Genomic DNA, 14,137 nt, shown 5'->3' with positions numbered 1-14,137 from the left:
TGGGGGTCCCACTTCAGCCCCTGTCTCTCCCTGAGGCTGCTTACTTCTGGGGGTGTGACTTGCTAAGCCACGTTCTTCCTCCTGCCCCCCATGGACTCAACAGCAGGAGGCTGCGGATTTGGGGGGTGAGGGGATGTCCTGGTTCCCTGTTAATGACGCCCTCCCACTTGCAACTTCCTACTTTGTTCGAGGAGCTCCACTCTGTGTACCCCAATGTCTGTGACGTCCTATGTAGGAGAGGCAGCATCCGTTCCCTCCTTCTCTGCTCTGGGACGTGGAGACGGAGGGCAAAGACCAGCAGGCTCTTGGAGAATGAGAACTTTATGTGGGCAGTTGGGGTCGCCGTCAACGCGGGAAGATGCGGCCATCCACTGTCTCCTCCAGGATGGTCTCCAAGCGCCTCCGCTGCGGGGGAGAGGGGTTGGGGCCAGGTGTGTAGAGAGGCGGGCGGGGCCCTCTCTCCCCGCCTTCCGGGGCTGGCAGGCACCTCTTGACTGTCCAGGGGGTCCGGGATCCTCGTGGGCTTCAGTTGCGGAGGCAGGAACAGCTCCAGCCGGATGGCGGCGCGCGCGGACTTCTGCCGCTGGATGAGCAGCGAGATCTCCTCCGCCTGCGGACCGGGGCGTGGCACGTGGGGTGCCTCTGAGCCAGCGCGACGTATTGCCCTGCCCCGCCCCTCCCGCCGCGAGCCCCCGCGGGTCCTCCAGCTCCCTTTCCTCAGGGTCCCGAGCCGGCCTCCCCTCCCGGCCTGCCCCCCAATTCTCGCCTGCCCGCCCCTCCCTCTGAGCCCCCGGCCTCACCCGCAAATGGTTGTAGCGCAGCCGCAAGGCGCGGATTCGTCCACGAGCCTCGGCGGCCTTGAGGACACCGAGGAGCCGGTTTTGGCGCGCAGCGGGTAGCTCGAGTGATTGTGTCCACGCGCGCAGGTCGGGCATACGGTACCCCAGTTCCACTGACTCACGCGGGAAGATGGAAGCGGCCGCGCCCACGTCCTCAAGCAGGTCGCAGAAGAGCAGGTGGCGATGGCACTGAGCGGGATGCATGGCTGCCAGTCCCTCCGGTGTGAGGGTCCAGCCCGGCATGGGGAGCTCCCCCGCGGGCGCCCCATTGGCGTGCTCCTCACGGGTCTCTGCACCCTGCGTGCCCTTCGAGGCTCGGTCCCGCGCGTTCCTGCGCCCGGCATCCTTTGCCGCCGGCGGTTGCATCCTCGGCCCTTGCCAAGGGGAAGAGGCATCGCCTTGTTGGTGCCCAAACGGTGTCCGTTTGGCACCTGTCCAGCCCTCTGGCCTGGCTTGGCCCCTCCAGAGTCCCCGCAGGCCCCACCCCCGCAGGTCCTGCACCTCCAGTATCTGCACCTCCGCTCACGCCCACCACAGTCCGCATCAGCTCAGCCTAGCTACTCAGTGCTGCAGGCATCTAGAACTTTCTGAGCCTTTCGGGAGTTTTGGGATATTCCCTTCCTGCCCACAGGCTGTTTCTCTGTCCACTGAGAAAATACCGAGACCCTTGAGTTGACCTCAGGCCCTACCCAGAGGTTTAGACCAGGTGACACTGCTTTTGGTGAAGCTCGGTGGATCCTTCTCCACGTTGATGGACCCTCTCTGCGCTCCAGTTCCCTGTGTTTCCGTCACCGGTCAATCATCAAACCCCCAGCCCACTGGAACCCCAGACGAGGCTCAGAGCCAAAAGGACAGCCGCTTCATTTGTTTGCTTTGCTCATGCTCCTAGCCTGTCTGGAACTGACTCTAGGTGGAGGAAGGGAGAGCAGAGCCCAGGGAGGAGGTAATGGGGTGCGGAGAAACATCGCCAGGGCCCGGTTCAGCCCTGCAGGGCTCCTTCCTTCCCGGGATCCAGCCCACAGCTGCCCGGGACCCTGAGCCAGGTCCTCCCCCGACCCGGTCCCCACACCTCATACTTTCGACTTCCTTGACTCTGAGCCTTCAAAACCCCTACTCTCTGGGCTTGTTGACCCGGTTGCCGGGCAACCGGGAGTCCCGCCTCTCCTCCAACAGGGTGGGGGTTGGGGGTGGTGCGTAGCAGCCCCTCAGGAGGGGCGTGGGCAGGTGAGTGGAGGGCGTCCCCATCACCGGGGCGAGATGCCGGCAGCTGCCCCAGCCTGTCGAACTCCGAGGCGGTGGTGACTGCCAGCTCCTCCAGCCCCGTGCGCTTTCTTTCCTTTCTGGGGTGTCCCAGAGGCAGTCTTCTGGGCCTCTGCCCTGGCTTCCTGGCTGGAGAGGTCTCTGGTGGGTAGTTTTGGAGGTAGGGGGCTGAGGCCCTTTTTCTGCGTGGTCCTCCCACAGCCGCTGGCGTTCACAGAGAGGCGAGACTGGGGCAAACTCAGAACCCCTCACCTCTTCCAGGGCGAGTTTGGGGTCCCAGGGGTCCCACAAGACCAGACCCCTTTGTTGCTGAACCCTAAATCTTGGGGTCCTGGATTTCTGTAATCTATTCGTGTATTTGTTAATTTCATAACATTGTATAACTAATTCACTGCCCAATTTATTAATTCTGTAATTTATTCATGCACTCATCAGTTTGTTGGGAACTCATTTATTCATATGCTCACGCCACAGTTTATGTTAGAACAAAATTAGTGTATTAAGCCCATAATTTGTTAATGCGTGGGCTTCCACAGTGTGCAGGCAGCTCTCCCCTTCACTCCTGGATCTGGGTGCTGGGGCCTGTTGAAGGCGCCGTTTGGGAGTTCAGGACCTGAGCCCCTGAATCGAGGATGGTGCTGGCTTTGGGATGGGGTCACAGCTGAGGTCCTGGCCTCTGTGTAGGAGGCTATTGACTATTCCCATTGTTTTGGGAAGCTTGCTCTGACTTCCTATGACTCTGTGCCCCTATATCCCTGAGCTTGCACCCCTCAAGCTCCCACCCTTAAGCCCCCAGGGCTTTGCATAGCTGTTCCTTGAACGTTGGCCCCTCCTGCCCTGTGCGTGCCTTTGAGGGATGGCCTGGGCCTTGGGACTCAGCACCAACTTGGTGGCTTGTTGAAGATGAGGGTCTCTGGCTCCGGAAGAAGCAGTGAGGGCTTAGGAAGGCTGATTTAGCAGGCTACCTCCTCCAGGCAGGCCTCCTGGATACACATAGTCCAGGCTGGGGCTGCCTCTGGCCCCCACTCCTTGCTCCCACGTGGGTGAGTCCGCTGAGACAGGAATCTGGGCCCTCCTGTCAGCTTCCCGGGGTCCCAGCCAGGACACAGGAAAGGAGTGGCTTGCTGGCTCCTGGGGCTAGAGTGGGGTTACAGGTGGAATGGGGGCATGCTCTCCTGCAAGGAGGGACTTGTGACTTTTTGTAGGATTGAAAACTTTGACACCTCCTTCCCTCTAATTCCGGGAGGGCCTGGTGCCCATAGAGCTCCCATTCCTGAAGACATCTTTTTCCTGCTTCTCCACATACTGGGTTCTACTGGGAGGGAAGACGGCCTGTGTGTCTGGGGCTCAGTGACCAAGAGAGACCAGCAGGCAGGTGTCTTCTCTTTGTTTTTTGTTTATAAATTTTATTGGGGAATATTGGGGAACCAATGTGTTTTTATAGGGCCCATCAGCTCCAAGTTGTTGTCCTTCAATCTAGTTGTGGAGGATGCAGCTCAGCTCCAAGTCCAGTCGCGATTTTCAATCTTTAGTTTCAATCTTTACCATCTCTTGCGGGAGTGGAACCCGCAACCTGTTGTTATTAAGAGCTCTCGCTCTAACCAACTGAGCCACCCGGCCACCCTTCCCTTTGTTTTTGTTTTTTGGGTTTTTTTTGTTTTTTTGTCATATATAAAACTCTATTTGAACTATTTGACAGAATTCAACTAAATGAAATAAAACATTTAAATCACTTAGAACTGTGGCTGACATAAAAAATGTTTCAGTAAATGTATGCTAACAATATCGTCATCATCATCATTATTGCTTAAGTGACATATGCTCACTTTCTGTAAGTCTGACAGGATTTTAGGTACTAGACCAGCACATCTTTATATATGTGTATATATATATATATGTTAAAAGTTTTAATCGTGTAATAATTTTACATTCACATAAAAATTCTTCCCTTTGTTTTTGTGTCCAGGGTTTGTGGGGTTTTCAAGGGCTGATGGAAAAGCTGACATCTAAATGTATGTTGATTGGCACCAAAGTTTGACGATAAAACTTCACAATGAAATTGATAAGCTTTATTAAATGACTACCACATGTAACATATTGAAACTCTGCAACTCAGTTCTCCTGTTGCTGTATACTGGGGCTGCCAAAAAAATGTAAACAAGTGGATACTTTGGTCAGAGTTGCTCAAACAGTAGGTCGCCATAATCAGAAGTGTCTGGACGCTGATGGTAACCACTTTGAGCACTTCTTGTAATTGCAGACGTCAAACGTGACTTGTATTCATCTTTCGTTATCCGTATATATTATTACAATTTTAATACAATTTTCCTTTCTTAAAATGTGTATACTTTTTTTGGCACCCTCTGTATAAGTATTATGAAGGTAAAATCACAAGGACAAAGTAATTCATTACGATGAAACTCAGAATTATTACAATCCTTTTTTTTTTTAATTGGGGAATATTGGGGAACTGTGTTTTTCCAGGATGTCAAGTTGTTGGTTTTCAATCTAGTTGTGGGGGGTGCAGGTCAGCGTCAAGTCAAGTAATTGTTTTCAATCTAGTTGTGGAGGGCACAGCTCACTGGCCCATGCAAGACTCAAAACAGCGACCTTGGTATTATGAGTTCACGCTCTAACCACAAGCCAACAGGTCACCCACCGGTGGCTCAGCTCCAAGCTCAAGCCGTATTCAATCTAGGTGTGGAGGGTGCAGCTCACTGACCCACGTGAGAATCAAACCGGAAACCCTGTTGTTCATAGCTCCTGCTCTAACCAACTGAGCCACTGGGCCGCCCACAAATGCTCTCTTATATAACGTGTGTCCCGTGCTCTCCCATGTGTGACACGTATGTTCTGTCTTACCCTTGCTGCCCAGGGCTCAGGAGAGGCCTGGGCCATTTCCTCTGTGCCATGCCCCCCTTTTGTGGGAGCCCTGAAGGGTACAGGGCTGGACTGCAGCCACTCCCAGGGAGTGTAGTCAGCATCTGGGCCTGGCCACCCACCAGCCAGGTGACGAAGCCTGTCCTTTGGCTGCGACTGTGTCTGTGAGAAGCCAGTTCTCCACCTGTAGCTGTCTGCTGTGCTGGCTCTGTCCAGAACTCACAACCAGCCTCGAAGCAGCCTCATGACCCTTTGCTTTCCCCAGCCTGGGGCCTGGGACACGAGGCAGCTGACGGCCATTAAGAAACGTGGCTCTGCAAGCTGGTGAGCGGCCAGGCGGCCCAGGGAGCCAGGGCAGGGACTCTGGCTGGCTGCTCAGACCTGGGTGCGCCCAACCAGGGGTGGCGGTGGGAGCTGAGGTTCTCGGGTCCCTGGGGTCAGCCGGATAATGCTTCACTGGGAGAGGCTGGTTCACGTGTGTGGCCGGGTGTCTGGGGCCTTGATCTTTGTGTCTGTCTGTTCCCACGTGTCTACTCGCGTGCCTTGCACACACCTTGGTGTGGGTTTGCATGTGTGTGCACGCCCCTGCGAATGCCATTGCATTTCTGAGCACGTACCCATGTCTGTGTGTGTTCCCATGGACCTATTTGGGCATCTATGTGTGTGTCTGCAGGCATGTGACTCTGTGTGTCCCTGTTTCCTGAGTGTCTCTGTGGACACATGTCCACACGTGTCCCTGAGCTGGCTGCGGCGAAGATGCAGACAAATCCTGGGGGACACTTTGGGATGCTGAGTCCTGGGGCATCTGCAGGCTCCGTCCTCTCCAGATTTGCCAGGTATCCTAGCGACGCTGCTGCCAGTCACCTAGCAACCAGGTCCATCCTGGGAGACGGCTTCTCAGAGCAGGATCTAGGCTATGGGCAGAGCAGGTGCAGGAAGAATGACCCCGTGACTGGTGGGGGCTGATGACTGAGCTCAGGGGTCACTCACACGGCGTGTGACCCCAGTGCTGGGCAGGAGGCCTCTCCATGGGAGGGCTCGGGCTGTGAGAAAATGATGCCCAGACATTACTCTGGGAGTCAACTGCAGTAGAGACACCCGTGGTGTAGCTCAAAGTGACAGATAGACCTGGGTTTGAACCGTCTCTGCCACTTTGACAAGTGGTTTCATACCCAAGGCTCAGTGCGCCTGTCTCCACAAAGGTGATGCTGACAGCAACGACCAGGTGTGGTGGTGACGCAGGAGCTCATGTTTGTGACTGGCCTGGAGCACAATAGGCATGTAGGGCACACAGTAGGGTCTAGGCATCTTGTTTCTTGACAGCAAGGCTCTGGTCCACTCCAGGCTGGCCAGGCCGGGACACCGCTGTGTGTCCACCTCCCTGCCCCCGGGACCTGGCTGTGGGGCGCTATTCTGGGCATGGAATGCCAACCAGGGCTGGTCTGAGTCTGTCCAAGGCCATGTGTCTGCATGTGAGATGTGATCCCATGTCTGTGTGTCTTGCATGCTTCTCCCTTGTCTGTCCTTGTGTGTGTGTCTGTCCCTGTGTGCCTGTCCCCCAGTCCCCATGTGTCCTGTGTGTATGTCTGTCTACATGTCTGGGTTCCTGTGTGCATCTGTGTCTGAGCCTGTCCCTGTCTGGGCTCTGTGGGTCTGAACCTCTCACATTTATATCTAAATGTCATTTATCTCTGGTCCTTGTGTCTGTCCCCACCCAGTGTGGGGCCTGGTGACCCCTCCCCTGCCGCCCCCTCCTCAGGCCTGCGCGGCCCCGCCCCCTCTAGAGCTGCAGCCTCCTCCCCTCCCCCACTGAGCGCTAGGCTGCGCGTCTGGTCTGGCGTGTACTGAGGAGCAGCCGCGGTGCAGTCCCATCCAGACTGACTGCTGAGTGCCAGCGCGCAGGGCTCCCCACCCTGGCCGAGGGGCAGGGTCTCTGCTGTCCCAGCTCCCAGTGAGGCTGCCTGCCTGGGTAAGAACTGAGCCGCTGGATGTGGGCTGCGGGCTGTGGGGTGACCTGCAGCCGGCCTGCAGCTCTCAGGGAGGGGCAGGAGGAGGCTGTGAGCAAGGCCGCCTCCCCTGTGCTGTGTCCCAGGGCTTTCCGGGGATGTCTCCGTCCTTTCTGTGCCTGTGTGTGCATGAAGACAGGTGGGCATCTGTGCGTGTATATATGTGTGTGTGTGTGTGCGCGTGCGCGCCTGTGTGTCCCTGCGTCTGTGAGCACACAACAGCTGCCTGTCGTGAGTCTCTGTGGGTGGACACGTGTCCTGGTGTGTAAGTACCGCCACACATCCCATGTGGGAGTCTGTAAGCCAGATAAGACCGTGTTCCTGAGCGTGCATGCATGCTCTGTGTGTGTCCCTTTCTGTGCTTCACATCTGCATGTCTCCATGTGTCTCTGTATGTGTGTCCCTGTGTAGACAGACGTGTCTCTGTGCTTTGTGTGTCCCTGTGCCTGTGCGTGTGCCTCTGTGACTGTGGCTGCCCGTGGGGGGGCCACGTGCCTGCTGGGCCCTGCACACTGTGCTGGAGGCCTTGGCTGGGGGTGTCAGGCACTGTGCTCACGTGTGCCTGTGTTTCACACACAGGCGGCAGCATGGAGACCCTCTTCCCTGCCCCGCTCTGGGAGGTTCTCTACAACGGCCACCTGCAGGACAACCTGTCTCTCGTGAGCCCCAACCACAGCTTGCCACCCCACCTGCTGCTCAATGCCAGCCACAGTACCTTCCTGTCCCTCGGGCTCAAGGTCACCATCATGGGGCTCTATCTGGCTGTGTGCATAGGGGGGCTGCTGGGCAACTGCCTCGTTATGTACGTCATCCTCAGGTGAGCTGGGTCCTGATGGGTGATTCTCACATAGCTGCCAGGGGAAACTGAGGCAGCGGCTGTTCTGGGCGGGCCTGGCAGTTGGGGATTTCCTGCTCCCCCCATTTCATTCCTGGTTGTCCTGTCATGGAGCAGGGCTAGTCCTGAGGCCCTGGACGCTTGACTCCTCTGGGTGGGGCATCTGGATAGGGACAGAGGGACCAGCCCTGCTCTGGCCCAGTCCCTGTGGGAATGGGGGGTGCAGCTCTGTCCCTGATGGAGTGTCACCCTGAGTCCTGACAGATGACGCCACGCTCCTGGTCTGAGCTAAGTTGCTGCGTGAGGATGGATGGGTCCTGCAGCGACCCCAAGAGGCAGCTCTTGTCACCCATCACAGGGCTGGTCCCCAGGCAGGTGGGCAGGCAGCAGAAGCCCCTTTCCTCTGGCTCCAGGGCTCCTGTTTACTGCTGGCATGCAGGCCAGCTCCAGCCTCTGTTGGTGCTCAGAATGAGAAAGCTTGTGGGGCCAAGAGGGGCAGCCAGGCTTCAGGATTGGGGGTGAAATCATTGGGACAGTGTGGGGGGGTGATGCAGTGAGAGTGTGAGAAAAGCATGGGGACAGGGTGGGGACAGAGCAGGGACATGCACAGGAGCACCTGTGTGCAAGTGTGTGCACACAGGTGTATATGCATGCATGTGTGAGCGTGTGTACTACGTGTGAGCGTGTACCATATGCTGTACATGTACGTGCACTCACATCGTACGAGTGTGAGTGCACCATTTGTTGTGCTGGTGTGAGTGCTGTGTGTGCTCAGACAAGGGGTTGGGGTGCCGGCTGCCCTTACCAGTGCTGGCCCGAGCTCTAAGCCTGCCTCCTTTTAAAGATTTAATTTGTTAGAGCAGTTTTAGGTTCACAAAAAAGCTGAGGGCAAGGTACAGAGGTTTGCCATAGGACCCCTGACCCCCACGACAGCCCCCCATTGCCCACGTCTCCTCCAGAACAGTACAGTTTACAATTGATGAGCTTATTTTGGTACTTAGGGTCCCTCTCAGTGTTGGATGTTCTGTGGGTTTGGACACACGTGTGATGTCATGTACTCACCATTACAGTGTCACACATAGTAATTCACTGCCCTGAAAGTCCCCTGTGCTCCTCTGTCCATCCCTCCCCCACACACACCCCCTGGAACCCACTGGTCTTCACCGTCTCCTTGGTTTTGTCTTTTCCAGAAGGTCATTTAATTAGAATCACACAGGGTGCAGGCTTTTCAGGCTTCTCTCACTTAGTCATGTGCATTTAAGGTTCCTCCGTGTCTTTTCATGTCCCGGCGGCTCATTTCTTGTTACTGCTGAGTAATATTCCACTGTCTGGATGGACAGTTTGTTTATCCATCACCCACTGGAGGACATCCTGGTGGCTTCCAACTTCTGGTGATTGTGCATAAAGCCGCTGTAAATGTCCGTGTGCAGGTTTCATGTGGACAAGCTTCCAGCTCCTTTGGGTAAATACCAAGGAGCGTGATTGCTGGATCCTAGGAGTATGCTTAGCTCTGTAAGAAACTGCCAAACTGTCCTCCAAAGTGGCTGCACCGTTTGCTTTCCCCACAGTGACTGAGGGATCCCGTGGCTCCACGTCCCCGCCGGCGTGTGGTGTCAGTGCTCTGGGTCGTGGCCTTCCTGACGGGTGCAGGGCTGTCTCGTTTCCTTAATTTGCATTTCCATGATGGCGAGATGGGGAGCATCTTCTGTGCTTATTTGCCATCTGTGTATCTTCTTGGGCGAGGTGTGCTCAGGTCTTTGGCCCATTTTTTAAACGAGTTGTTGGTTTTCTTATTATTGAGTTTTAAGAGTTCTTTGTGTGTTCTGAACAACAGCCCTGTATCATGTGTGTCTCTGGCAAATCTTCTCTCCCATCTGTGGCTGGTCTTCTAGCTCTCTTGACCCTCTGTTTTCCACCCTCCCTGACTCCCTGAGAAGGACACTTGGATTCTCTGAGCCTGAGTGTCCTCCTGCATAGAGTGGGGATCAAAATAGCATTTTTTGGAATCTGAAATGAGGTAAAAGCCCTGTGAAGAGCTTGGCACAGGTATCTGCCATCGTCATTGTCATGGCTGCTGTTATCTGGTCATAATAAGGCCTAAGTGCTTATTCTTAATACCTCTTTAAGGGACAGAACTGACCCTCCGATTTCCCCCATGGCAGCTTCAGCGTCGTGGAGCATTGTTCTTTCTGGAGTTGCCGCTGCCATCACCATCACCACCTGCACCACCGTCACTAGCAACACCAGCGTCCCCACTGTCACAACTATTAATTCATTCAACAACTATTACTAAGCACCCACAACTTCCCCAGCCAGACCTCATCCGAGCCCCTGCCATCGTGCTCACTTCCTTGGGGTGGCCGAAGCCTCTGCGGTGTGCTCTTCAGACTCTGCAGCTCCGAGGCCTCTGGCTGTTGTAGAAACAGCATTTAGTCCACGGGGTGGGATAGAGTGGGGGTCTTCGGGAGACTTTGAAAGTAGGAGGACAGGTTCTTTCTCTTAGATTCCTGCCCCTTTGCTCCTAGACAGAGCCTGCTGTGTGCTCTGCTGCCCCTCACACCCAGCTCTCCTAAAGCAGAACAGTCTTTAGGAACCCTTTTGTGTACTTGTGGAGCTTGTTAAAATGTTTGCCCCCGGGCTCCATGCCCTTAGTCTGGGCCCAGAAACCTGCCTTTTAACAGGGTCTCAGAGGGGGTGCTCCTCATGGTGGCCAAGGGCCCCTTGCCTTTGCTGCCAGGTCCAGACAGGGCAGCCAAATGAAGCCCTCCTTCTCCGTCCTCTCTGCAGACACACGAAGATGAAGACAGCTACCAACATTTACATCTTTAACTTGGCCCTGGCAGACACCTTGGTGCTGCTGACACTACCCTTCCAGGCCACAGACGTCCTCCTGGGCTTCTGGCCATTTGGGAATGCCCTGTGCAAAACGGTCATTGCCATCGACTATTACAACATGTTCACCAGCACCTTCACGCTGACTGCCATGAGCGTGGACCGCTATGTAGCCATTTGCCACCCCATCCGCGCCCTCGATGTCCGCACGTCCAGCAAGGCCCAGGCTGTCAATGTGGCCATCTGGGCCCTGGCCTCTGTCGTCGGCATTCCTGTGGCCATCATGGGCTCGGCCCAGGTAGAGGATGAAGGTCAGTGGGTGGCCCCTCCTCCCCAGTGCTATGCTCGCAGGTTCGGGGTGACCCCTTCCGGGCTCCGGGACCCGACCCCGACCCCCGACCGACCCCGCCCTCACCATCCCCGCCCCTACCCCGACTACGCCCAGCTCCATCTGGCCCCGCCCTATCCAGCTCCGCCCCCTGTCTGGCCCCGCCCCACCCGTGCCTGACCCCGCCCACGGCCCTGACCATGTCTCTCTCCCCGCAGAGATCGAGTGTCTGGTGGAGGTCCCTGCCCCACAGGACTACTGGGGCCCCCTGTTTGCTGTCTGCATCTTCCTCTTCTCCTTCATCATCCCTGTGTTCATCATTTCCGTCTGCTACAGCCTCATGATCCGGCGGCTGCGCGGCGTCCGCCTGCTCTCCGGCTCCCGCGAGAAGGACCGGAACCTGCGGCGCATCACCCGGCTGGTGCTGGTTGTGGTGGCCGTGTTCGTGGGCTGCTGGACGCCTGTCCAGGTCTTTGTGCTGGTTCAAGGGCTGGGGGTTCAGCCGGGCAGTGAGACGGCGGTGGCTATCCTGCGTTTCTGCACAGCCCTCGGCTACGTCAACAGCTGCCTCAACCCCATCCTCTACGCCTTCCTGGACGAGAACTTCAAGGCCTGCTTCCGGAAGTTCTGCTGCGCATCTGCCCTGCGCCGCGAGGTGCCAGTGTCCGACCGCGTGCGCAGCATTGCCAAGGACGTGGCCCTGGCCTGTAAGACCTCTGAGACAGTACCGCGGCCTGCATGACTAGGCGTGGACCTGCCCATGGTGCCTGTCAGCCCGCAGAGCCCGTCCACACCCAACACGGAGCTCACCCAGGTCACTGCTCTCTAGGCTGAGGCACCTGAGCCCTGAGCCTCACCAGCCTTGGCCGCCTTGCCTGTGGCCCAGAGGGCCTGGTGACATCACGGGACAGGTCAGAGCATTAGGGCTTCCCTGTGGATCCGGTCACACTAAACCTGCTCTCTCGGTGCAGGTGGGGCTCAAGGACTGACCAGTGAGTATGCCTGGCCAGAGCTCACACCAACACACCCACGCTTCACGGGACTCTGTTGGCATCTCCCCTGCTGCACCCTCGGGTGGGCACACACCTGGAGGGGTGCCCCTGTGCTGTGTGCTGTCGTGATGGAAATGGCAGTGTCTCCTCAGGCAGTGCCTGACACTGCCTGGGGAGTCCAGCAGGCATCTGTGGGCAGTGGGACTAGCCCTGAGCTCGGATCTGCTGATGTGGACTTGCCTGAGCTGCATACTGGAGCAACTTAATCACTCCGACTCCCGTGTCCTTTCAGACGCTACTCAGCGAGCTTTCCCTCCAGAAATGCAATGAACCATTGTGCTGTCCAAGTGTGTGGAGGTGGCTGGGGGCATCACGTCATCACCGCAAGCAGCTCCATCACTCTTAAAGCGGCCCTGTTCCTCATCTTGGTTGCTTGGCAGGACCCTGCACTCTATCTGGGTCTTGGTGGCCTTGGAAGAGTAGCAGCCACGATGTGTTTTGCTCTGCATCCCCACTGCTTCATTTAAGGTGTCTGTGGGGGCAACCCAAGAGTTCTGCTGCCAGGACTCATCTTAAACTGTGCCAGATCAGAGGATGGTTTCACCTTCAGAGCTGGGTTAAGGGTAGGGACAAGCTGTGAGGACTGTCTGGGCTGTGGGGACACTAGTGTGTGTGTGGGGTATCTCCCTGCTGTGGTCACTGGAGAAGCACCATCCCCAGGCTACAGATGGAAGCTACAGGTTCCTGCAATGTTGAGGAGACTCCATCCCGCCTCCACCCGTGAGCTGAGCGCAGTCCCGGCCAAGTGGCCTTACGCTCTCATAGAGGACAGGAAGTCCTGACCCTGGGCTTGCTTCTGCTTGGGGAGCCCTGGCCCTAAGGGCAGTTCCTGAGGGCTGGCACCTCTGTAGCTTCGGTGCTTTCTTGGCATGGCTGAAAGATTTGTGAACCTGCCTGTCTGTGTGATGTATCTCATGTATTTGTGCATGCAACAAGTGTGATTTCCCCTGCATGCAACCAACCTGAACCTAGGGCCACGAAGTGGGGCCATAATAAACCCCTCCCATTGACCAGGTGTTTCTGATGCCTGCAGGCGGGGCTGTTGGGATAACTTCTCTGGGATTAGCATATGGAGCCCTCCCACCTGCTCCATGCTTCTCACCTGGCCAGGCTCTGTCCTTAGTGGAGGGTCCCCTGGAGGCTCCAACTTTGGTAGGGGGTGTGACTAGTTCATGGGGGCTGTTAATTTGTCTTCAGCACAAATACTCTCTCCGTAAACAACCAACCACTGGACTCTTCCCTGCAATGAGAGGTTCTCTGTGGGTCCAGCGTGTGGGGTGCAAGTTTTTTTCACCCCATTTAGTCTCAGCAAGCCACCCACCCTACCTAGCCCTGTCCTCGTCCCTTGAGCAGATTGAAGGGGAATTTTGATGAAAGATGAACAGAACAGCCTCCCTTGACGGCCATGAGAGGCTGGAGGCTCCTGGCTTCTGTGTGGGCCCAGTTCTGCCCAGGTTGACCCTTCCAACAGATGACCCTATCAGAGACAGGGGCTTTGGAGGGGTAGTGAGGGAGACCTTGGGCCTAAGTGCTTGGTCACAGGCAGACGGACCAAGGTGCGGTTGTATACACATTTTAATGCAGGCACTTTGCTGTTAAAACAAAAACGTAGCAATCAAGGGGAAGTTTAGGAGGAATGTGCCACTCAGCTCAGTTAGTTGAAGGGAGCTCAGAACGTGGTATAGCCCGCGGAGGAGGGGGCTCGAGTGCGTGTCCTGGAGGCTGGGACTATCCCGCCGCACAGGCTGTGAGTCCAGGGCGACCCCACAGAAAGCATCTGCGCGGACTGGCCAGGCCAGGCATGGGTGAGGGGCAAGGAGCGGCGGCGGTTTCCCTGATCTCCAGAACTATGCCCGCCTCCGCCCCGTCCTCAAGCGTTTGGTACTTGGAGTCCGAACGCCAGCCCCTGCTTCGGCCCCACCTCCCCGCCTGCCAAGCCACGCCCCACCCGCCTCCAGCCTCACCCACCGCCCACCGTCGCCCCGCCCCGCCTTCAGGCCCGGCCTCAGCCCAGTACCTCGCTCCCGCCCCCAACCTCGTCCCCGCCTCTGACCCCGCCCCTCCCCGCCTCCAGGCCTCTCCTTCCGTTCTAGCGTGCCACCGAC

At 56.8% G+C, this 14,137-nt stretch overlaps 2 protein-coding genes across 9 annotated transcripts; one reads left to right on the top strand and one right to left on the bottom strand.

The window, feature by feature from the left end:
* Window positions 1–239: 239 nt before the first annotated feature.
* LKAAEAR1 (LKAAEAR motif containing 1) lies at window positions 240–1,205 on the bottom strand. Its single transcript, XM_074318092.1, has 3 exons — window positions 801–1,205; window positions 488–610; window positions 240–405 (listed from the first exon to the last, which is right to left on the bottom strand). The coding sequence occupies exons 1-3, from the start codon at window positions 1,203–1,205 to the stop codon at window positions 346–348; spliced, it is 588 nt and encodes a 195-aa protein (XP_074174193.1). The 3' UTR covers window positions 240–345.
* Window positions 1,206–5,164: 3,959 nt separating this feature from the next.
* Window positions 5,165–13,043, top strand: OPRL1 (opioid related nociceptin receptor 1). 8 transcript variants are annotated; one of them, XM_074317951.1, is made up of 5 exons: window positions 5,165–5,303; window positions 7,565–7,802; window positions 9,983–10,194; window positions 10,608–10,963; window positions 11,199–13,043. In XM_074317951.1, exons 1-5 carry the CDS (start codon window positions 5,224–5,226, stop codon window positions 11,720–11,722), a joined length of 1,410 nt encoding a protein of 469 aa, XP_074174052.1. In that variant the 5' UTR covers window positions 5,165–5,223; the 3' UTR covers window positions 11,723–13,043. The 8 variants fall into 8 exon arrangements, with proteins under 8 accessions (XP_074174052.1, XP_074174054.1, XP_019608968.1 ...); XM_074317952.1 differs by lacking the exon at window positions 5,165–5,303 and adding an exon at window positions 6,986–7,124; XM_074317950.1 differs by lacking the exon at window positions 5,165–5,303 and adding an exon at window positions 7,200–7,250.
* Window positions 13,044–14,137: the final 1,094 nt, after the last annotated feature.

The sequence above is a fragment of the Rhinolophus sinicus genome, linkage group LG13, assembly GCF_036562045.2.
Source record: "Rhinolophus sinicus isolate RSC01 linkage group LG13, ASM3656204v1, whole genome shotgun sequence".
In the NCBI taxonomy this organism is placed as follows: domain Eukaryota; kingdom Metazoa; phylum Chordata; class Mammalia; order Chiroptera; family Rhinolophidae; genus Rhinolophus; species Rhinolophus sinicus.
Note: the sequence above shows the minus strand (reverse complement) of the source record. Positions and strands in the feature narration are given on the sequence as shown.

What these genes read in the sequence shown, in the direction of transcription:
- LKAAEAR1 (XM_074318092.1), bottom strand. Translation starts at nt 1,205, where the DNA reads ATGCAACCGCCGGCGGCAAAGGATGCCGGGCGCAGGAACGCGCGGGAC. An exon ending in TGCGCTACAACCATTTGCGG is followed by an intron (nt 611 to 800) that starts GTGAGGCCGGGG and finishes CCCGGTCCGCAG; the next exon opens with GCGGAGGAGATCTCGCTGCT. An exon ending in ACCCCCTGGACAGTCAAGAG is followed by an intron (nt 406 to 487) that starts GTGCCTGCCAGC and finishes TCTCCCCCGCAG; the next exon opens with CGGAGGCGCTTGGAGACCAT.
- OPRL1 (XM_074317951.1), top strand. Translation starts at nt 5,224, where the DNA reads ATGACCCTTTGCTTTCCCCAGCCTGGGGCCTGGGACACGAGGCAGCTG. An exon ending in AAACGTGGCTCTGCAAGCTG is followed by an intron (nt 5,304 to 7,564) that starts GTGAGCGGCCAG and finishes TTTCACACACAG; the next exon opens with GCGGCAGCATGGAGACCCTC. An exon ending in GGGTGGCCGAAGCCTCTGCG is followed by an intron (nt 10,195 to 10,607) that starts GTGTGCTCTTCA and finishes TCCTCTCTGCAG; the next exon opens with ACACACGAAGATGAAGACAG.